This window comes from Apostichopus japonicus, chromosome 11 (genome assembly GCF_037975245.1).
Source record: "Apostichopus japonicus isolate 1M-3 chromosome 11, ASM3797524v1, whole genome shotgun sequence".
Lineage (NCBI taxonomy): Eukaryota > Metazoa > Echinodermata > Holothuroidea > Aspidochirotida > Stichopodidae > Apostichopus > Apostichopus japonicus.
The window spans coordinates 22,756,620-22,781,215 of record NC_092571.1 but is presented as its reverse complement, the minus strand read 5'-3'; the positions used below and the strand labels follow the sequence as shown (position 1 = coordinate 22,781,215).

General features: G+C 39.3%; 1 protein-coding gene and 1 pseudogene across 1 annotated transcript; one reads left to right on the top strand and one right to left on the bottom strand.

Moving 5' to 3' along the window:
* Positions 1-3,571: 3,571 nt before the first annotated feature.
* Positions 3,572-22,699, bottom strand: LOC139976035 (O-acyltransferase like protein-like). Its single transcript, XM_071984429.1, has 14 exons — positions 22,152-22,699; positions 21,188-21,354; positions 19,072-19,141; positions 18,386-18,476; positions 15,748-16,070; positions 15,017-15,187; positions 14,483-14,579; positions 13,040-13,310; positions 12,137-12,216; positions 11,319-11,432; positions 9,903-10,062; positions 9,248-9,434; positions 5,504-5,646; positions 3,572-4,463 (listed from the first exon to the last, which is right to left on the bottom strand). The coding sequence occupies exons 1-14, from the start codon at positions 22,504-22,506 to the stop codon at positions 4,305-4,307; spliced, it is 2,388 nt and encodes a 795-aa protein (XP_071840530.1). The 5' UTR covers positions 22,507-22,699; the 3' UTR covers positions 3,572-4,304.
* Positions 20,181-20,406, top strand: LOC139976562 (U2 spliceosomal RNA; annotated as a pseudogene).
* Positions 22,700-24,596: the final 1,897 nt, after the last annotated feature.

Genomic DNA, 24,596 nt, shown 5'->3' with positions numbered 1-24,596 from the left:
AAAATGGTGTGTTGCGAAATCCTAGACCGTAAGTCCGATCAAGTTCAAACTTGGTTGGTAGTTGCCTGACCATGTAAACTCGTGCCTGCGTGATTAATGACGTCAGAGGTAAAACAAATCCTAACGATTGGCTTTTAGCCATTTTGCTGTTTGTCAACATGTAGCAAAAAGTCCTTAAATCACACGATATGTAGAGAATAATGAGACATGATGATAAATAGGACAGATTTAAGTGCTTAGGGTTGGGTTAAAGGTCAATTGAGGTCAAAGGTCAGATTGGCCGAAAATGTGTGTCGCCACTACCTACTCAGTAAGTCCGATCACGTCTTAGCTTGGTGGGTAGTTGCCTGACCATTGAAACTCGTGCCAGCGTAATTGGCGAATTCAGAGTTCAAATACCCCCAAAACTTTTTCTTAGCAATTACTTGCTTGCCAGTATGTGTGACAAGTCATTAAAACACAAGATATGTAGAGAATAATGGTGCACATTTTCAAATGCCCATTTTCTGCTTGTCAACATGAAAAAAAGTCATGAAACTACACAATATGTAAAGAGAAAGATGAGACGAATATTAAAGTAGTGCAGATGTTGGAGTTTAGGGTCGAGGACAAAGGTCAATTCGGCCTAAATTGTGCGGAAAAGTGTGTCGCGAACTCGTACACCCAAGTCCGATAAAGTTCAAACTAACCTTGTGAACAAATGGCATATCACTTTGCAACTGAGGATGCCAAGAGTAAAGTCATGGTGAAGATGAGATCTGCAACTCCATGGATTGCTCTCTTACTCAGGCGCGTAGCCAAGGGGGGGGGGGCAAAGGGGGCAGCCGCCCCCCCCCCCCTTGAGCATATTATAAAAAACGTTTTAATGTTTTTATGATATCGCTAGTAATTTCAAAAGAGAAAATGCTAAGATGCAATTTACAAGGCCTGGGAAGTGCCATTTCCAGCGATCTGGGAGGCATTTTCAGCCAAAATTTTCTTGTAGCCTACGCTTCGCGCCAAATCATGGTGGCGCTACGCTTAGATAGTTTGCAATGCCGTATGTACGGCTCTGATAGTTTGCCTACATTTTCGCCCCTCCCTTGGCAAATTCCTGGCTACGCGCCTGCTCATACTGACCTTATTATGACTACTTGTAAAATGTGTCATCGATCTTGGAGGGACAGGGTAGAACGTATTGTTGGAGATAATGTGGTTAGGTGCCAGATGAACAGGGTCGGCACGGGGTACGTGATGTGATGGTGGTTTGCCTTAAATTCTGTTTCCGAGGAATTTTGACATGATTTATTACTACATTGTCTCCCTTTTTGAAGACAATAAATTTATGCCTTACATTCTGGAAGAGCAACAAAGTCACACTGAAAAAAAGAAATAAACTCGTTATCTTGGCTAACAAACTCCTTCTGTCTAATCCGTCTACAAAAGCAACACAGGAGACAACACAGAGCATCAACAACAGACAATTTAACGGAATCCGGGAAGACATTTTGTAATGGAAGACATTTTGTGTACGTTGTAGTCAGTGGCGTCACCAGACTTTTCAGTCGGGGGGGGGGGGGCACAGGGGGGCACCAGCATTTGATGGGGGGCACTTAGGTGGATACGGATCGCCGTCATGGGGGAGGGGTCTAAGGGGAGGGGGTGCCCCCTCCAGGCGCGGCGGAACGGGAAAATATTGGGTGGGGGGGCTAATGTGTAGAGACTATCTAAGCGGAGCGCCACCATCGGTTAGCGCGGAGCGTACAAGAGAATTTTGGGTTTTTCAAACCCCCAGATGGCCGGAAACGGCACTTCCCGAGTGTTTTATGCTGCGAATACCTAGCCCTAAAATATGGGTCTCAAGCCTGCAATTTCTCAGATTGCACGTAAAAGTCTGTAAAAACATTGTAATTTGTATACTCGATGGTGTTTTAAGAGAGTAGCTATTACTCGTAGTGTACTCGCAAAGACGTTTTTGAGTGTAGTCCGCGGGAGATGTTGGAGAACTGGCTGAAATGAAGCAAGTCATTGGCCTAAGACGAAGTTGTGTTGCGCTTACCGGTACTCACACTCAATGCTTCCACTTTTCACGGGGCGTGAAGACGCGGTTGGGGTGACAATGTGGTCTATAGCCAGGGGACGGGCCGAGGTTCCCCCCAGCATTTACTAAAATTATTACACCTATATAGTATACGTGTGCATCGGACAGATCGACAAGTATGCATTGAAAAATGGGCAGATGCACGCTTCGGAGCCTTGGTAAATATTGGGGGGGGGGGGCTTATCATGCATTTGCCCCCTCAACTTTTTCATTGGGGGCTGAGCCCCCCAAGCCCCCCCCCCGGTTCCGTCGCCACTGCCCCCCTCCCCTTTGGAAAATTTTCGCATACGGAGGATGGGCTATAGATGCAAAATGCTGCCACATTTGATGCTAAATTCGATCTGAAGATATCTCCAGAAATTGCTATTTTTGAGGTAATGATTTTAACAAGGCGCAGAATTTTGCAGAGGATATGAACCACATGCTGTCGATATTATGCCTAACCCTATCAATAGAACCAACATTTGTTGAATTAATGTGTGCATGACCCCCGACTCCTTTCTTGTCCTTCTCGTTTTCGCCCATTATCTATTAAGATGTAACAGGTTCCAGCATCGTTATTGGCTCCTATCATGGATCTCACCATGCAATCCAAAGTTTGATCACACATCAAGTATAGCTCAGTATGCAGGTGTGAACATTCGCCATTTGTTCCTACAAGCATCTGACCTCAAATGACCTCTGCACCCCCTACACAACAGGGTTAATATATGGGTCCACAAATATAGGCAAGTATGGTGCCTGCGGACCCTCACATTCTCACATTTGTCAGCTCCTAACCTGTCAACCTCAGACCAAGGCAACATATTGCAGTACCCTCCCTTCTCACAGTCATGTAGCTCGCGAAGCGGGCGTGTATATCCGCTGGTATGGGTGAGTACTGACACATTCAATGTAAATATCGACACATGTTGTGATGGCGCGGGTTACGACTTCGATACCCGACGTTCAAGGATAAACTTTTTCATTTTTTCGCAGCTCATTTGAAGAAAATACGAATTACTGTGCTTCTTTGTCCTTATGAAAAACCAACTCAGATGATGGGAGTTGAATATAACAAAATATATATATATATTTTTTTACCAACCCAAATCTCAGATGGGGGGCACTCGGGGGGCACTAGGTTTTCCAGGGGGGCACGTGCCCCCCTGCCCCCCCCCCTTGGCGACGCCACTGGTTGTAGTTTCCTCTGTTAAAAACGGAATATTGAATTCAGCTACAGTACCATGATTATGATGTCCACATGGGATTGGACGGGTGGGGGAGGGTGTGGGGTGGGAGACATTGGTGTTCATTTTGAGATCACCTACATACATGTGCAAGATGGTGCCGTAACTAATATATGTATGTTTGCGTGTACGTGCGCGTGTACGATGGAAAACTCATGGCTTCGATAACATTGTTATTCCAACATTGGACACTGCATTAGAATCACCTGAGCAATCCTTTGTATGAGAAAATAAGTAAAAGTGAAAATAAAAACAGAAAATATAGAGTTTTCTAAAACTTTTTAATGAAATTAATCAGGACTGTCAATTATCGATAATAGGCCTACTTAATTTGACTCAATTATTTGGTAATTTGATGATATATTCACTCCTTCGGTTATATAGGGCGAATATCATATATTAACACCTAATTGTATTCTGGTCATTTGATTGGTCAATTGCTCGTTGGTTGCATGCAAAATCCGCTCTATTCCACTCTATGAAATAGAACCATGGGTTATACTTTTTTGGTAGCACTTTTTTCAATGGTAAGAGAGCAGAGAAACCTGTCTGTTCAAAAAAATATGTTGCATGAATGTATTTTACCCATCTATCATACTAATACAAATATCCAATTTTGAAGGTCTTGTATAAAACAAATAATGAATGGTTTCCATGTAATTTGTTCCATTCAACTCGGCTGCGCCTCGTTGAATGGAACTTTCCATCTTTCAACTCATGAAATATTTGCACTTTATTTTTCTCATAACCATTCATTATTTGTATACCATTCAATACTAATTTAAGTATAGTCGTGTCTGCTTGAGTAGTCAAAGCTTCATTGGTCATTATGAAGTTCATTCTCTAAAAGTCGAAAATTGTATTCAGTTCCCTTCTTATACATTTGATTTAATATTACATAAACGTTATCTGGTGAAAAATTATTGTTAAGGATGCAGTGGAGATAGAATATTATAAATTTCGTAAAATAAATCTAAAATCTTGATTATAGATGACTATTTTATAGTTTTCTTCTGGTCTGCGCTGATAACAAGTTCTCTTTTTCTTGGTCGAAATACCGCCCTCTCTAGGCCCATCGTTGGCCCTTCTACCAGTACAGACAGGCACAAAGCTAATACATATGATGCCACCACATTGGCTAGGAAGAAATACGTCTGCAAAGGCAAAAGAAAACGTATAGTGAACAACACTGCCTATCACAATTATTGTGATGCCATGCATGGTGCGTGTGTATATATGTGCTTGTTTCATGCACATTTGACTTGATTTGAAAAGTTAAGTGAGTTTAAATGTGGAACACATGATAGATTTGGCTAGGGGAGGGGGGGGGGGGAGGAGGAGTAGAAACCGAACTTATAAGTAATTGTGAACGACAGAATAACGGGTTGAGAGAGGATACAGCGGGATGAATGGGTGATTGATCTTACTGCAGAGTTAAACCACAACTTACGGTATAGCTCTTCGGATCGGCAGTTTATTATCAACTTCATTATCAAATCTCCCTATGAATTAGTCATTATTGTAACTCGTCAATTTCAATATTACACCCATCTGTATATTTCAATCTTTTTTCTGGTATCAAACATCAAGAGGATGGTCCATACTGTTGTATTTATACTCATTCTGTTGTATTCATACTCAGGTTGTTGTACTCGTAAGCCTACTGATATTATTTTACACATACGCATACAATGTACTCGTTCTGGTACTTTGTATTCTTAAATTAAAGTTGTACTCGTAATCATACTGTTGTATTTTGTACTCATTTCTGTTGTATTTATACTCATGTTGTTGTACTCGTAGCCTACTCATGTTATTGTACACATGCACATACAATTGTACTCGTTCTGGTACTATGTATTCCCAAAGTTGTACTCGTAATCATGCTGTTGTACTCGTAGCCTACTCATGTTAGTGTTCACATATATACACATACTATTGTACTGTAGCCTATCGTTCTGGTACTTTGTATTCTTAAATTTGTACTCGTAAGCATACTGTTGTATTTTGTACTCATTTCTGTTGTATTTATACTCATGTTCATGTTATACTCGTAGCCTAATCATGTTATTGTACACATACACATACAATTGTACTCGTTCTGGTACTATGTATTTTTAAAGTTGTACTCGTAATCATACTGTTGTACTCGTAATCATACTGTTGTACTCGGCCGGGCTATAAACAGACTTACGATTTCAGGTAACGTCCAATGAAATGTTGTTTTCTTGGTTCTGAGGAATTGAAAGATGATTGCTGGATGTAGGAGGTAGGCACAGTAGGTCAGTCGAGCCAAGGGTGTCCAGAAGTTCCATGCAAGGAAACTGTTGATATAACCTGAATTATCAGAAGAAAAAAATGTATGTACAGATTGGGAGGCAATACAAATACCTCTTGAATTAATGAATTCTGGAATACATGGATATTTGTCGTTCGTTAAAAGATGGTTGGGTCTGTTAAAGAGATTAAGAGGGGTGGTGGAGGGGGAGGGGGTTCCAGCCGTTGTGTATCAACGTGTAATTTACAATTACGCAAAGTTTTTTCTGACAGGATTTTCAAAACTACCAATGCATGAACAGTTTTATAAATTCACTTCATCGCGTGGTGGAATATCTCAATCACTCCGTACTTTTACCGCCCCCCCCCCCACTTTCCAACTTTGTGACTGCCTACCCCAATATGTGTGTGTTCTGTTTGATAACACTAGTGTTAAACTCAATACTTTGCCCGTGACATAAATAAAACCAATGCCTATAGCCTACAGTACTGCTACGACAAAATAGTGTTACAGATTGAATGCTGTCATAGTGTATGCTCCTCCCATGAGAAACCCCGGCTTGCACCGATATTTATATAGCCCGCCGTTTATAGACAACTTAAATGCGACCATTATATTTGATTTATATATATATATATATATATATATATATATATATATATATAGATAGATAGATATACATATATATATATATATATATATATATATAAATCAAACAATATATATATATATATATATATATCAAATAATATATATAGGAATAACGGAAAAACTGTTAAACAACTATGCTGCATTTAGAGAAAGGCTGGATCTCGAGTGAGATACAATAATTGAATTAGGTAAGTGATTGGAAGTAAAACAGCCAATGTTTGGTTTTTGCAGAGCTTTCGAGCAAAACTAGCTCTTCTTCAGTGCATGATCACCGAAAGTGACAAGGAGTAGCAGGAATTGAAACTGTTTTATAGAGAAGATGTCGGCATGGTTGTAAAGGCAAAGCGACTTACTGATTTCTGCTGAATAGAGCAGAAGTTTTAGAAATTCGGATTATTTTAATCCGCGTCGGATTATTTTAATCCGATTCCGTCGTAATTGTAAAGGAATTGTTTTGGTTTATCTGGGACGGCAAATCGTTTCTGATGTTTAAACCGAATGGTGCCGTGGTCTTTAGGTTTAGTTCCCAGAAATTTTCTTTCGCTTTCCTAGATTTATCTGTCCAAGAATCGTTCTGGTCAATGGCAATAACACGCAAATTCTCAATTGAATGATTTTGGAGATTGAAGTGATTTGCAACAGGTTGGTAGATCTTTTTTGTTTTGATCGCCGATCTATGTTGTGTCATTCTCATTCTAAGAGTGTTTTTTGACTCTCCAATGTATTGTAAGTTACAAATATTGCAGTAGATGAGGTAAATGACATTTTTGGATAGGCAGTTAATTTTGTGCCGAATTTGGAACGTACGTTTGGTTTGGTTGCTCTGAAAGGCCCCGGTCGAATCGACAAGTAAGCACGTTTTGCAATTTTGTGTACAGGGCGATGATCCTGTAGTTTCTGTTTTGCTTTCCCCTAATGGGGTGTCATCCCGAAAGGATGCCCGAACTAAGATATCCCGTAGGTTGCTGGGTCTTTTAAAAGCGATGACAGGTAATTCTGGGAATACTGATTTCAGGCGTTCGGTGCCTTGAAGTAGGTGAAAATTCTTCTGAATGATATTAGCCAGTGGTGGGAGACCAGGGTGGAATTCAGTAACCAATGGTACCCTTTTGGAACTGGTTTGACGAGTTTTGTACGTCAATGTTTCGGTACGGGGTTTGCTTTTAGCCTTTTTGATGGCATTTTCAATAGTACCCCGAAAATACTGTCTGTTTAGGAGGTGTTGTGACAGTTCTTTAGTGCGTGAATCAAAATCGACTTCAGAGGAGCATATGCGTCGAATGCGCAACGCTTGACTGTACGGAATATTTCTGGTACAGTGACGTGGATGGCAACTGCTTGGTAAGAGGTAGTTGTGCTTGTTCGTAGGTTTATTGAACAAGTCTGTTTTGAGTGAACCATTTTGTAGGGTCACGGTGGTGTCCAGAAAGTGAACGCCATGTCCAGAAAAATCAGCAGTGAATTTGATAGTGTGATGAAACGAGTTTATGTCATCAATGAAGAGTTTTAGATTAGCCTCACCATGGGTCCATATCATAAAGATATCGTCAATGTAACGTAACCACGTGTGTGGTTTCAAGTTTTGTCGAGATAAAAATTCTTTCTCGAGGTTTCCCATAAAGATGTTGGCAAAAGACGGTGCCATTTTGGTACCCATTGCGGTGCCATGAATTTGGAGGTAGTGTTTGTTGCCAAATACCAGATTATTGTTGGTCAAGATAAGTTGCATTAATTCGGCCAATTCTTTCTTCGTGGGGGTTTTGCCACGTATCGGTTTGAATGCTTTTGTGCAGGCCGAAATGCCCTCTTCGTTAGGGATATTTGTGTATAACGAAGACACATCCAAGGTAACTAGCAGAGAAGATAAGGGAAGATTTTTTATTTCCCCAATTTTCCGGATGAAATCCGTAGTGTCCTGCACATAGGACGGTAGGGCCGAAACGAGAGGTTGGATGAGGAGATCCACGAATTTGGAAATTTTTTCAGTCGCTGTGCCATTACCCGATATTATGGGCCTCCCGGGATTGCCTTCTTTGTGAATTTTAGGCAGAAAATAAAAGCGACCAGGTTTTGGGTCGTTTTCCAGGAGGTTTTGGCCTAACTTGCGGTCAATGGAACCGTTAGAGACTATCTTTTGGATGACTCTTTTCACGTTTTGTGTGATTTCTTGAGTTGGATCAGAATCCAGGAGTTTGTAGTGTTGAGGGTTGCCGAGTAGTCTGTTGGCTTCCTCTCTGTAGAATTGTTTGCCCATAGCGACAATTGCAGAACCCTTGTCGGCTGGCTTGATGACAATGTCATCGCGCTTCCGCAGTTCATGAATGGCCTGTCTCTCAGTTTTGTTGAGGTTGTCACGGAAGTCTGGGGCGGAGGTGTGTGTTTTGACATCCTCTTCAATGGCCGAAATAAATGATTCAAGAGGCGCACAATGGGCCTTGGGTGGATTCCACGAGCTTTTTGGCTTAAAATTGGAATTCAAGTCGTTGGTTTCTTGCGTGGTGTTATTGCCATTTTCGTCGGCAAAAAATTCACGGAGACGTAAGCGTCGATAGAACAGATTTAGGTCAAGAGAAAGTTTCTGAGCGTTTACTTGCCGTGGTTTAGGGCAAAAATTTAGACCTTTGGAGAGTAGGTTTGTTTCTCCTGCCGAGAGTTGGCAATCAATGGTAACAACTGCACTTTTGGTGGTGTTGCATGCGGTCTGTATCTCTTTCCGACGGAATCTGCGAGACCTGGTTCTTTTTGAGGTTTCAAGTTGGGTTTCACCAGAAGACTTAACTCTTTGCGTGACATTATCCCTCTTCAATTTGTGACATTGTCTTGAAGCTAGGGTATGTGAGAGGTTCAAGCAAATTTTGGAGATGGAGTCAAGCTTTCTTTCGAACTCGTTCTTGGGGAGTTCTTTTTGCAGTTTTCTGGTTTTGGAAGCAATTTTCAAATAATATATATATATATATATATATATATATATATATATATATATATATAAAGTACTTGTCTGTCGCCTACCTCCATAACCGATAGAACAAGCGAACGCCACCCAGCCAACACCCATCGAAAATAAGAAACGAGACGTTCCAGCAAAGACCGCTGCAAACCACTGTGGTAATGGATCAGTTAGTGATGTACCATGTAAGCCAAAGATCATAGCAATCATAATACCGATTGCCAGGACCCATCCCACAACGTTAGTCACCTGTAACACGAAATAACGGGTAGACCTAGATGAGACTGTATGAGCAATGCTTAACACTCACATTGCACCCCAGATGGACTCATGTTTCCCCCCCCTCCCCTCCCCTCCCCTCCCCTTCCCCTTACCACACAAAAGTATGTTCTTTTACTACCAAAAGGTTTTATTTTACCACGAAAACATAAATAGAATATAGGAGGGGCGAGGTAATAATCAGAAGATAGAGGGGGGGGGGGAGACAGGCCCATGCTTAACACTCAAATTGTACCCCATTTGGACTCATGTCCTTTCCTCCTCCCCGCCCCTTACCACACAATAGTATGTTCTTTTGCTACCAAAAAAGGTGTTATATCACCTCGAAAAAATAGATAAAAGAAGGGGGGGAGAGAAAGAGAACAATCAGAAGATGGGGGGGGGGAGGGGTTCTAGGCCCCAACCTCCCGTCCCCACCTCTGATCTACCCTTTCTTACCCAATACATCTTGATCTTCTGAAAGTACATATGTTTATAAAGTACATATCCAACGAAGGCTCCGACCAGATAAGACTGGATCCTACACCAGGGCTTTCCGTATGTGATATCGGTACTACTTCCATAAGGCTCAAGAGCTTCAGTACGGTTGTTGTACGGCCTGCGGAGAAGAAGGCAAATGATAAAAACTGATAAATAAAACTAGTTGTCTAGTTGAATATTGGGATAAATAATATAACTTCAACAAAGTTGATAATTTGAAGAAATATATTCTATATTGCAACGTAGATGTTTTGTCGGTAGACCATAAAGGTAAATTTCAATGATTCGTAAAAAGCTCACCCGCAAGTAAAACCTTGGCAAAAAAATTAATATAACAAGGAATATTCAAGGTGAAGGGTTCAGTTTCAAAGTCAAATAATGTTATGTAGTACGTGTATACATTATGTAATATTTGCAGTTCTGCAGTGAAACTGGCCAGTAAACTTAACAACTCTTTTCTTTCTGAGACGGGATCGTGGCTAAGGTTGGATAGAGATTAGACCGTACTTTATTTATAACCATATTTTTGTTTTACAATAGTGTATGTTTTGAAACATAATACTGTCTGTACTAAGTATCCAGAACGGTGAAACCTTGAGAGAAAATAGACGTAATTCTTATTCTTTTATTTCTTAACTATTATTATCAGGTCTGTGCTCTTTCCTTTGTTGTACTAACATGGAAATGGTAAACTCCTTGCCAGCTCCTTCTGTTATAGTAAATGTAAGGTTGATTATATAAGTAACTGATTCCAGTTTTTGCCCATGCTTGTCTAGGCCCATTTATTCTGCACAGTTTTTCATTTACTTACCGATAGTATAGGCAAACGATATAGCTATGTGTCATATTTTTCAAACATTTCATTTGTGAGTCGGGGAGGGGGGGGAGAATGGAGAATGCTCATTATTCCTGCCCCAATGCGGTGCTGTTTCAGACGTAGGGATATATATATATAGCCTATCTATATATATATAATCGAAATTGTAGTGAGTTGGAAAATCCAGAACAGTGAATAAACTTCCAGCCTCCCACCGGGATTCGAACCCCGGGCCTCCCGCTTTATATGCGGACACCCTAACCACTAAGCGATGGACGTTGATTGTATGTCCAGATGTTCGAAACCGGTGAGGAAGGTCGTAATTCCACTGTAGGCGTTTGCCACCTGTATCGAACAATACTAGTTCTGTTTTGGTGACATATTTGCCTTACTCTAGAGATCAAACATGATTCTATCCAACTCGAAAGCATTTGTGATTCCTAAAGCCGGATCTCGAAAGAGATATTTTGAACAGACTTTGATATATATATTTATATAGCTATTAGCTATACTATGTAAAACTCAGTATATGTGACTTTGCTTCTCAATGGACTTACTGAATTGTTTTGCCGACCGGTAACCCGTAGTAACCAGTAAGCGTTGCCGTTATTATGCATGAAGCGGCGCACAAAAATCCAATGGTAGTTAAACCTAAATTTTTGGACTTTCGACTGTGAATAGAAAATAAACAAAAAATATGTATTTTCTTGTATTTGTTCTGTATATCAATTACAAGTACGTTGTTAAACTAACCATGAGTTCTGAATTTTAACTTTAACCTTTGACACTTAACGTATGGTATGTTCAATCAGACAATTCTATAAGTAAACTAGACGCGCGATACAACCAGAAATGTAACATAGATAAATAAAATAATAATAATTATTATTATTATATAAATATACACCGATAGATCCACCAAGAGCTTCCTTTGATGACAGCTTCACTTAGATAATATAAGTCACTAATTCCAAACAGATGACGCAACCGGCTGTCGCCTTGATTGATGGTAACTCATCAATCTATATGTTATCTTAAAAGTACTTTAGCGATCCTAAACATTGCCCTCAAATAACTAAACTATTATACAAATCAATAAGGAAAAGGGTCAGTCATGCCTAAACTTCAACTAATAATCGCTAACGTGGTACCTATACAAAAGATTTCCCCTTCATAATAAATTCTGTTATTGGGCTTATATATTTGTCCCTTTTCAATATCTATGATAACTTAAAAGTGTCAGAAAATCTTGAAAAAAAATTTTGATAAATTTTGGTAACGTGAATAATGCTAAATTTTTGAGATATATTTATATATGTATATATCATATAGTTCACATGCCGAATGCTTGCAGAAATATACAAGTGCTACTTACTGAAACAAAAGGAGTATAAACAATGGACTGATGACGTAGAACTGCATATCATTAGCAAGGTACCAGGACCACCCCATACACTGTAAGAGCATAGAGTAAAAAGAAACATATAATAATTAATATAATGGAAAGGGCGTATGCAGCTGACACATTTTGCTCGTTTGAAATATGTCTAATTCATATTAGAATCTCATGTTACAAGAACGACAATTGTTCTACAGTAGCACACCCAATGATGATTAAACCAACATGTATTATATGTCACATACACAACTCCGTACAAAATTAAGCCTGTACAAAACGCTATATCTCTTCAAGAGTACTTATATTATATGTTATGTTGTATAAAACGGTAGATGGGGATTGAACCAGGGTTCCAAGTGTCTGTTGTTCGGTTTCCATCTGTCAAATGTAAATCTATCTCTGGAGTAGGCTATCCCTTTTAACTTAAGACCCTCACATGATGATATTCACGATGTATAGAGGTCTTGAACATGACGTCATTCACTGGTTTTCACACCACGTGATCAATTTTGCTGGAGTGAAAAATCGCTTCTTCTCACACTGACTTACTATGAAGCCCTAAATTCAAACGATGATTTCTAAATGACTGGTGAATATTTTGAGTAAACCTTGCCATAATGGTTTTCTACAAAAAATAAAAAAAAAATAAAAAAAATATATATAATTTGATTTTTTTTTCGCAAATGAAGAAAAACGAGCAAAATAAAGAAAATTAGCCCATTGAACGTAACGATATAGAGAGGCCCTCTTTCCCTCCAGTCACTGAGTATGATTCAAGCGAAGTCCCAAAATATGACGTCACTGCAACACCTCTATATTAAGGGTCTAGGGTTACTAAGAGGTGGATCCACAAAACGGGTCATTGTGTGTAAGACTTACCCCTCCCAATACCCAATTGTAGGGTACGAGGTTATTGATGTAGAGTAAATTAGTCCACCAGTAGTCGGTACAGAAAGCTGAATCAGCAGCATAATACTCCTCCATGTCGGATCCCGTACCAATATGGACTGCGAGAGACGTCCATATACCCAGTACTATCATATAGGTAGGAGTAAGACGCCAGAAACGATGAAAATAATACATGAACCAATTTAACCTCCCATTCCTAGCACGAAGTTCCTTCAAGGTCAAATACGTCACCAAAAGACCGCTGTGAGTAAAAGCATATATATGGAAAAGAAATGAGACGAAAGGCCTCTCCTTAAAAGCTTTATTTTACACTTGATCTATATAACTATGGAATCATTTCATCGAGACTTGTACTAATTTAAGCATAGCGGAACCGCTACATATATGTTTGTATACAGAAAAAAAAAGGACACGAATGAAGTAATAAAAACCGGCTATAATCATTCAAAAACGTCTTCAGTGCCAGTGCCGCTGTGAACAGCGTTCATAACCGTTTTTTAGGTGTTGTGACAGCCACCCCCCCCCCCTTCCTCCTCTTCTTATCTCTCCCCTTTAAAATGGGATAGGACGTCTCTGATTTAACCATTCAATCCAACACAGAACATTTCTAGCGGGGGTTGGGTGAGGTGTGGTAGGGGGTTAGAATGCGGAACAGGAGGAATTAAAGTCACAACTTCTTCTGAGCTTATAATCCATGATTTTCCCTTGCGCTGTTTATGAAAGAAAAAAGTTAAAGTAAGACAAAAGATAATGCAAAAACTAATATAATATATATACATATATATATATATCTATGAGACGATTACGACACATTGAGATCATGAAAAGGAGAACAAGTGACGTCACGAGACATTGGAAGAACGTGTTGGAGGTATATACTTCATTAATCTGGCATATTACATCAGTGCAAATATTATACTAAGGCCTATAACAGTTTTACATACTAACGAGGGTGACCCCTGCCGTTTCAAAATTTTCAAATTTCAGGTTCGGAAGTTTTTTTCACGAGACGTTTGAACTAAGGGGCACAAAGAATTTTATGAGACGCACCAACAATTTAAGGTGGGGCATCGTACCTTTGCTCTGTAACTTGTGAAGTTATTGTACACGTGGTGGTGACAGAGATGGGGGAACAGAAGTCCGCCCTGGCTACGGACCTTATTAAAATGAGCAGTGTAATCAGGGAGCTGCCACGGACCCATGGTATGAACATCATATAGTGTTGTCCTTAACTCGAAACTTCCCATATCATTTAAAAGACAAGAGTTTTAGTCTAACGAAGCTCCCTTTTCAGCCCCGCCCCCCCTCCCCCTTTTCGGAAATCTTGAAAGCTATTGAACTCCTCATCCTCACCCCACCACCTCACCGGTACCAATTCCTTTATAAATTTTAAACGAGGAGTTAACAAATTACCTTAACACAAAAAAGGAATCCACTGAATACGTTCCCGACTGTGTTGAGTTGTACCAGAATTTTGGCGCAATAACGTCTACCACATACTTCAAATTATCTATAAAATGAGAAACCATTTGTTCAAGGTGTGAATAAGAGGTGCCAAACGATCATGGTGGGGGAGATGGGGTCTAGTAGAGGGGGGGGTGGGGCTCTGTCCAGTATACCAAATGGTTGAGCTGAGCTACAGATTAGACAGACATGCCTGACGAGAGGGCGTCTGGGGCACAGTCCCAACTAGTGGTTTTAAGAATAATGCGTTTATTTATTAAATATAAAATTCAGGAAAAGGGAAGATTTCAAAAGGGGCCTAACGTTCTAGACGTTCCTAGACAAAGACACTTATTTCATGACAACATTGCTCCCACAATGAACGTCAGGTTATATTATCGATTGGAATCTCATGCTCTATGTTCCTTGTCACCTCCCCTCCCCCTTCCCCTCCCCCTCTCTCCCCTTTGTAAATTTCTGGATTGTGTTAGATTACGTTCTTACCTAGCCTCTGGATTAAAAGGAATTGGTTGGAATGACCCCAGATGACCCAAAACATGCTTAAAACTCTAATCCCGTTCAGAGCTGATAAACTGGAAGAACTTGTCTTGGCACTTAAAATCTTGCCACAGTTGTGCACCACGGAACAGGACCGTAAAAGTACGTCCAGTCGATCTGAAATTGAGCAAAAGAGAAAAGCGCAATACACTGAGATGGTATAGATGGTGAGGGTGAATTTCCTGTTCTATTCGTTCATGCTTATAAAACTAAAACAAGAAAACATTTTGTTTTGTTTCATTCATACCCCCCCCCCACCCCCTCCCATGGTTAATTGTTACCAGAGGCGGACTTGGGATTTGTTTTATTCTAAGTGGGGGGGGGGGGAGGACATGATCCTGTGGTCAGTCGAAGTGGATTCCCGTGAAGGCGGACTGGGGTCCTCCTCAAGGAAAATTATTGAAAGTTTATCAAATGGCGCACGCATTCTGAGCCATATATACGGTATTTTTAATCTATACATGATATGTAAATGCAAGAGTATGTTTAAATTTTAAAAACTACTTTTGATATTTTTTTTCTTGTTTAAGTGTGAGGTTGAGAGAGGAGGTGGACGTGCCTACACATCCACGTATATATTCCCTGGATACACGCGTGGCTACAGGATAGATTAAAATGATATAAATAAATCTGGCGACATTAGATGATTTCATTTCTATTTAACTATCTTATCATACCTTTAAATCCAACTTTGTCACGTCTACTGTTCGTACCGAGGGCGGCTGCAGCTTGACCTTGTTCCTTTTCAAGGTCGGCCTCTTCCTCCGGAGACATGTACAACTGTTGTTGTGATTGGTGTTTCATGGGTCCATCGTGATGGTCAGATGTGCCCCTCGTACCCTCCTCCTCCATCTCTAGGGCTTCGGTCTTGTCATTCTGATATTCTACTTCTTCTTTCTCATTAATTTGTTTGTCTGTGGGCAGAGCTCTTGGTGGTCGGTGAGTTACGTCATAGATAGTACCGATCAAAATTAGTATCGCAAAGAATCCGAGTAAACAACTGTGCAAGGATAAGAAAACAAATATGTAACAAACATAATATAGAAGATAAATACACAACGGTAAAGGGTATAGTACAGGATATGACGCCAACACGCAGCGAAGTGAACATAACAGAAACAGAACGCATGAGGAAAAAAAGGAGCGAAGTGTAGATGTCTTCAGCAGGTCTGTAGCCAAACAGGGACAGGATGGGACTAGGGGTGGGGGGAGGGGTGGTGCCGTCATTTTGTACCAGCACCATGTGGACGTATACACTTCACAGATTACCGAACACGGGTATTGTGCCCGTCCTTAAAATTGTTATGATCTTGCTATAAACTTGTGTAAAGATAGTTAGCAGTCAACAAATATGATTATTTAAGTTCAGTCAATTTGTTAACAATTTGCATCAAAATGATAACTTCCTTTAATCTAATCGTTAAACATTTTGCTGCAATGACTACAAAATTATGATTGATCAAATGTCATCAACTAAACAATTGCAGCAACATTTAAAAAATTTAACTGAAATAAAACTCGTGAAATCAATATTTTGCTACAACAAAAAAAAAAGATTAATTAGGCTCGCATTGAAAAGTTCATCATATCAGCAAATTCAAGCTAAAATAATGAATAACAGTAAATGGCAGAAAATGGCAGAAAATGTTTTCAAAATGTTGACGTCACTTTAATGTTTCCATAGTTACCAGATGGGTATAGTCTGCAAAGCAATGAGTGAACAGAGCATCTCGTATATAGAGTAATTAACAGAATAGTAACTATATTGAAACGAGAGTAAACAGAACACTGCAGAGACAGTGAACAGGCATAGGGTAATGGAAGGACAGCAGGGAGGGGGTAGGTGTGGATACAAACCACTTTTCCACCTCAAACGTCATTCAACGGTCATGGGCGTCAACAGGTGGGGGACGGGGGGGACATGTCCCCCCCACTTTCAAAAGTGGAGGGGATATCATATCATTTGTCCCCCCCACTTTTCAGAGCAGTTATTAAAAAAATCACATGCATATGCGCGATTTTCTATCACAATTGCTGAGCTGATTCAAGTAGAATCTAACTTAAGAATCATTATCAATAAATTGCACTGGAAATTAGAACAGTGCTTGGCCCTTTATCCCCCTTCCTCCGATATTCACCCTCCCCGCTTCGTCCGAGACCTCTGATAAAAGTTTGTGCGATGTTTGAACGATGTTTTAGAGTGTTTTGTGGAAGCACCCCTTCTCGCCAGAAATGGAATTCCCCTTGCCCTACACTGTGAATCAGAGAAAACGACGCATTTCAACTTGAAAACAAGTCGAAGACCCCACCAGGAAGGTAATATCATATATTTTAGGCCCTACAGACAGTATTCTGCCTGTATGCAGGGTATTATATGATACCAAACTACCGAAAATATTTCGTTTGAGATGGACGCTGTGTAATTCGTTTCCCTTGGTGTCAGAACGGCATCTTTCTACCAGTACTTTCTGTCGGAATTTAGTTTTGTGAGACAAAATTTCTCCTCACAGATCTGGTTCTGATGTAACTAAAAACGACTCAGGAAGGCCGTCTCCTGCGATCTAGGGGGTCTTATGTACCCAAAATTTTCTGGTACGCTACGCGCCAACCAATGGTGGCGCTCCGCTTAGATAGTATAGTGTCCCCCCCACTTTCTGAAACCTGCTGACGCCCATGTCAACGGTACATAATAGCACAATCTGGTATTTAAAGCTAATTAAAGACACAAGTTTATACTCTAAATATGCTTCAGAATACGCACAATTTGAAGTTGTTTTTTGAAGGGTGGGGGTGTGCACCCTCAGTGGAGGAGCTAGGGGTATTGGTCAGGGGGGGGCGAGAATGGTCTGAAGGGGCGCTTTCGACACTAAGCGGAGCGCCACCGCAGGTTGGCGCTGTGCGTACAGAAATTTTTTGAGTAAAGATACTCCCTACTGTAAATCGCTGGAAATGACCCTTTCCAGGCCTTGCTAATTTGCAGATAAACGGAGAATAAAAAGCTGATAAATTAAAGACCGCCGTTAGAGCATTTTGTCAGAAAATTACACCAACAAAATGTGACAAATGTCAATAGGTAGATGAGAGCTCAATAAAAAAAGTCAATATTCGCGAATAAGTAAAAATTGATAAAAAGCTGAAAAGGGCGCCAGCAGTCCATTTGAGTCCGTCAGGGGGGGGGGGGCATCCGCCCCTGACTGTATGCTCCGCCACTGTGCCCCCTGCATGGATGTTGGCTTTATCGAGCCCCAGGGCCACACCCTTCCTTTATAAAATTCTAAGGCAGGTATAAGTATAGCTTCCAATTTAAGCTCTTACACTACAAATATTGCGTCCCAGGTCCATGGTATATCTCTAACACAGGTGAAATACGTTCCATACAGGGCATCGAGACCGAGCTCCGAAAAAACTGTAGGAACGAAGAGAGAAAGACAAGAAGGTGTTGGAAAACCCCGATGTTTTTTTTATGATGTTTTTTTTTGCTGAATTAAAACTGTAATGCGTTATCATTGAACTTGAATGAATTGAGTCACCCCCTCCCCGAAACTCCCAATACTCCGTAGCTTGTATTTATGTTCATTACAAGGCGTTGTTAAAGGTACATGGCGAATCACTGCGAGATATGTGGCAACATGCATTTTGGAGTCATTTAGCCCATCACTTCAGAGAACTTTAAAGATGTTGCTAAATTATAGGCCGCCAATAGCCATTTGCGCACAACTATTGGCAACCACAAATTAGATGTTTAAAAAACTGCAAGATTCGTCCGTCGGTTAAATTTAAAAGCAAGTCCCAAGGAAAATTACAAATATCCCCGAGTTATTCTGATAACGTAAAAACACCATCATAGATACGGTACATTATAACACCTACTTAGTTAAAAGTTATGTTAGTGTTAGCGGGAGCTCGGCTAACGAACACCGTAACGTAACACCATATTGCATAACACTTACTGGAATTAATGTTAACGTATTGTTAGCTAAGTTAACTTAAATAACACTTACTAGAGTTAAAGATTACGTTCAGTTCATCGTTGGAGCAAGTAGCTGGATAACACGTTCCCCTTTTGACGTACTATGAGATAGAAATGTTCAAGCGAAAATCAGGTAATGTCGGATGATATGAGGACTAATAAAAGCATATTGAAATGAGTTGGAGTTTGTATATACTCCAAGTTTTACATGAGATGGAGTTTTACGACTTAAAGCAAACAATTATTGTATTGTCATGTATATATGATCCTGGCAACTGCAATTTTACCCACCATGACCACCGTTTTGGGTTTTGAGCTGAAGAGATGAGGAAAATCGTTTAGCATAGGCAGCAATACCCAATCAATCTTCTTAAAGCAGCATTTTGCGTTTTGTCCCCGTTTCCCACTTTTTTAACGAGTCCATCGAGTTTTTTACATATATCAATCACAAAACAGCAAACTAAGATATTAGCCAAGTTTTTTCCCTGCCAAAAGCGTTAATTTGCGAGTAATTAAGGACATTTGCAGATAACGAGAAAAGTGTCTTCCGACAATTTAAACATTTAATATTAACCGCATACAGTTCCCCCAACCCACCAGTTTGAATTCAACCAATCAGAGATGCAGGTTTAGTTATGAGCCGTTGCTAAAAATAGATTCACACCGTCGAGTTGGTAACTTGGTACAACCAGCGAGCTTGACTAACAGCTCCCTGGTACAATTGCCATAGACAATCTACACAAATCAAGCATGTTGTTGTATTACGTATTGGCCAATGACGTTCGTATAGCTTTTAAATATTCATATTATGGGCGAGGTTTATTTAGATCCCAACGGAAAATATCTTCGAGAAAAACAAAGTTGAAAGTTGTACATTTTCGACTTTTATGCCACCATTCGTAGTCAATTGCTCACTGACAGCTCTACTCATGTGAATATTCCCTAATACACTATACAGAATTTGTAAAATGCCTTAAATCATCTTCAATCCAACAGATTTTTACACCCTTTTTAAATATATATCTTTTTTCTTCAACATCCAAGATTCATACCAAACAGGACACTTCAGTAGGACTATTTATACACTATAACCTACCAATCGTTAATCTTTTGGGTCCATGTACCTTACCGTGGTATACAGTCGCTTCTCGGCCTTTTGGCTAAGATCATGTGTAGTATCTGTTCTTTTAGGGAATGGTGATACACACCTGACGATGATCACACAGTCACAGTCCCGATGCAAGGGGACTGGGGCTGAGAGCGGATCAGTCGTTTGGTAGTTTGGTTTTCGTGCCCAGGTTCTTTCCTGGGTGACTTTTTCTTAAAAAGTACCGTGGTATACAGTCCCTTTCATAGACTATAATTTTGGTACGGTATGATTACCAACCATAACAAACCACAGGTCGGAATAAAAACACAGAGAATACAGACAGGTTTATTAACCTGTCTGTATTATGTGCGTGTGTTGATCCATTCTGTTACTGTAACTTGTCATTGAGCCTCTGAAGAAGATCCTGCTAGGATCGAAACGTCATGCCCTCTTACTTTTACACATTCTCTTACACAGGCTCTTTAGTGGATACGCAGTTTGCTAACAGGTTTGTTTTATTTTGTTTTTTAACCTTTTTTCGGTGTTTTCTTGTCTCTTCCTGTTTTGTCTCATTTTGTTCTACTTTTCTACTTATATTTTTTAAAACAAAGTGGCTATTCTTACAACTAGTTGTAAGAATCATTTATAAATACGCATGCGCAGTTGCTTTAACGTGGCTATTTTTACAACTAGGAGTACTATTTTTACAACTAGGAGTAACAATAATTTCCGGTTAGGGTTAAGGTTAGGGTTAGGGCTAGTGTTTAGAGTTTGGTTTAGGGTTAGGGTTACCCCTACTACATGCGCAGTTGCTTTATTTACTTTACTGCGCTTGAATTCGCCGATGTTGTAAGAATAATTTATAAATAATTGTTACTAGTCGTAAGAATAGCCACGGCCTTTTTAAAACAGAAACAGAGAGAGAGAGCTTGCTTATAAAACTCTCGCTTCTTCAGTCCTCCTCCATCTCATGTGTATCGTTGTTTATATACCATTGTACTACTATTTCATATTGTGTGTATAAATCAACTCAAACTCAAAATGATTTTCTACTCACTATGCCGCCGTCAAATGGGAAATGCTCTGTGCAGTAGATCGTATCGAAGGGTACATCAGCATGGTCTCTAGTTACACTATCGCATAACTCGTAGACTCCCAAGTACTCTAGTTTCCAAGTGAAGGAAGGGCTCACCAAGCCATCGAACCTCCCAAATGAGGACCTCACTTCATGACGACAACGGAAAGAAATTAGAGAGAAAAGTAGGCTGTATGGGAATGTTCGTGAATATCGGACAATACATTCTATCACGTGATCTTCTGCTTTACTGATCCCGTATGTCGGATTTTGGATTTTTCGGGGGTTGGTCATGACTGTCCTCGCGGTCCGTTGCACCCGGCCTGGCTACAGTCGCGTCATACTTCAACGAGATGAAGTCCTACTGTTATTGGTGGGTGAGAGAGAAGTTTATGATAAGGAACTCCCCTAACAGTTTAAAGGCATTTCCAAACTTACCTCACAGCCCCACGAGTGATTCCCGCTCACCCCTAATTTGTTATTTCCGTAGTCAGTTACTAGAGTTGTTAATTGCAAATGTTGTTACTTGCATTGAACTATACCATCGGTATTTCACAATTAATTCAAGAAACGTGAAATGTGAAAAGTAGGAAAATTCAGCTCCTACTGATACTATGTCATCACATATTGACGAAGAGGTATCGTGTCACTTGTTCATCATAAGTATTTCTACCATAAAACATAATGGTATGGATCGCTTCACATACAACACTGGTAGTGATATTCCATCCTAACGTACAAAGTAAATATAAGCTGTCTAGCCTATAGTTATTTGAACCTATATACATTCAGGGTAAGTTCCAAAAATGGTACCGTACGCAAAAATAGAACAAACAATTGACGCAATTAAATCACATGATCTAATGACAAAAACAAATACTTTCCAAAATTTAAACTTCCCAAAATATTTTTGGGTGGTAAAAATATTGTCGTTTAAAGTACTTACTCTGCAACGCATAGGGAAGGGACGAAACCTGCAGCAAATCGTTGTAATACCGACTCACATCCGCTAAACATTTCACGTACGACTGTCCCTCCAATTTGGTTGAAATCACATCTTTCTTTTCCAAAAATGCTTGAATAAATTGAAGTTCGGTCATATTTCTTGCAAACTGAGAGCTGGATAAATCTCTTATTGCATTTATCTTAAACGATTTCTTATCAATTGCATTTCGTATCTGGTTTCCTTTCTCATGTGCAACAATCGCTGCGTTGGCTTCGTTAAAGTCGATCTGACCGTTCACAGGTTTCCAGGGCAACCCCAGAAATATAACGGCAGCACAAAATATGGACAATTTCATGTTGAATGTCTGTTTCTTTGTCTTTCTTTTTTAACCTGAACATGAATATTTTCCTCAAAGATACAAAAGGGCGTAGTGATTATAAGACAGTGTACACCTAACCGAAATGCAAACGATGAATAATGCGTTGTCTTCTACTGTTTTTGATGTTTTATTTTTGGGGGGGCTAATGAGTTAAATATTAACAAACAAATCCGACTTCTTTAGCAGATCCTCAACTAAATCGTGGGTGAGACATCTCCACGACTTCTTGATTAGAAGTCATAGCTAATTATACATTTACTTACTACAAACTTTGCTTAGCAAATTGACAATAGCTGGAAATGTTTGATGAAGTGATGTTATCATGCTTGATATAATAATACCTTACATAAAGGTTTGCGTATACTATTTAACCGGATTAGAACGATTACGTCATTTTCGATATTTAAAGGTATTGTCTCGTTGTATGTATGTGTATAGAATTGTTCACCAGGACTGGATTTAGCTGGATGGGAATGTGGTGTGTATTGTTTTAGAACTGTTGAGTGTGGGGGAGGGGGAGGGGATAGGGATGGGTGAGTTGAACGCACACAATTGCTTTATTCCAGTATAAATTATATCAAATTTATATGGATAGGTACAACGATAAGTATTTTCCTTTGAAACATTGCCGAACAAACACAACGTATGGTATATAACTACATTAAGGGCATATATGGGGACCTTTAAATACGTGGTTCGAGCCAGTGCCTTCCTTCGGATTTTGTTAATACGCCCTGTAAATGAAACATAACAACGAAGTTCAACAGATAATTAATCTGAAAATGTTATAAGAATTGAAAATGCTAATAATTAATGGTAATGAGCATATATATATATATATATATATATATATATATATATATTTATATATATATATATATATATATATATATATATATATATATATATATATATATATATATATAAATATATATATATATATATTATATAGATAAATATATATATATATATATATATATATATATGTTTTGTTTTCCTTTGAAATTTATGTCTAATTTTATACTCCACAATTGCATCCATAAATATGAAAAAATATGTACCATAGGTATTTTATAAACTTCACATCCGCTTTAGACCCACTAGTAATCCTATCTAACCAAGGTCAAATCAATAGACTGAAAAATATGGTAAAAAACAAAACATTATTTGTCAGTGTGTAACTATGACATCACACCTGTTTGCCAAGTTCACTTTTGGTAGAATATCAGATAACTTCAACTGTCAATATCTCAAGAACGGTACATAGGAATTGTATGCAAATTTCATTTTTTTTTTCTTCAAAAACTGTCAGATAGTGTAAATAGATTAATGGATGGATTAAGACTGAAGGTGAACTGAAGGTTAAATCCATTAGCCAACTGGGAGAGCAAACACCAGACAGTTACAATCCACGGAAGTAACATGGACTTCGGTTGTTCTTCCCCAAACGCAAATTTTTGCTTTTGTTTACCACTTTACTGTGTATCTATGGACAGGACGTGATTAATTAAAGTGGTAGCTTGCATCGAAATTGGAGAAATTCTTTTTCTGCTAAATATTGTAACAAAAACTAATAATAACTATGATAACGTGATGATAAGCGATTTTGGTTTCATCTGACAGCATCGATACAAATTTCTTTTGGGTAGGTTCAGCAATTGGATGAGAGTTTAATTGGGCTTTCTTGAAGGAAGTTTCTACGTGTCGGTTAGGTTTATTAAAGTCGGTTAGAATTGGAAAGGGATTAAATCTAATTAGTGTCTAATCTTCCAGCGAAGATTTAAGCCTTGTAGTGTAAGTACAATGTCCCGAGTACAAGCCCAAACTTCAGAGTACAAAGCCATTTGAATTAGTACTCGAAAAAAATACAAGCATGTATGAGTACATACTCGAGTATTAAGTTTGACTAGAGGGATGGCTTATTTTGATTCATGGTTTATGATATTTTGAGTGTATGTCCGCTATGTATCATGACACCATATTGATGCATATTAAATACTGTTACCTTGTAAACAAATGTAAACAAAAGTAACCTTACCGACAAAAATCATTATTCCCATAGTGAC

Bases quoted from the DNA above. Each gene is read 5' to 3' on its own strand.
- LOC139976035 (XM_071984429.1), bottom strand. From the start codon at position 22,506: ATGAAATTGTCCATATTTTGTGCTGCCGTTATATTTCTGGGGTTGCCC. The intron at 14,580-15,016 runs GTAAGAACGTAA...CTCATTTTATAG, and splicing joins CCTTTTAATCCAGAGGCTAG to ATAATTTGAAGTATGTGGTA. The intron at 5,647-9,247 runs GTAGGCGACAGA...CTGATAATTCAG, and splicing joins TTGTTCTATCGGTTATGGAG to GTTATATCAACAGTTTCCTT.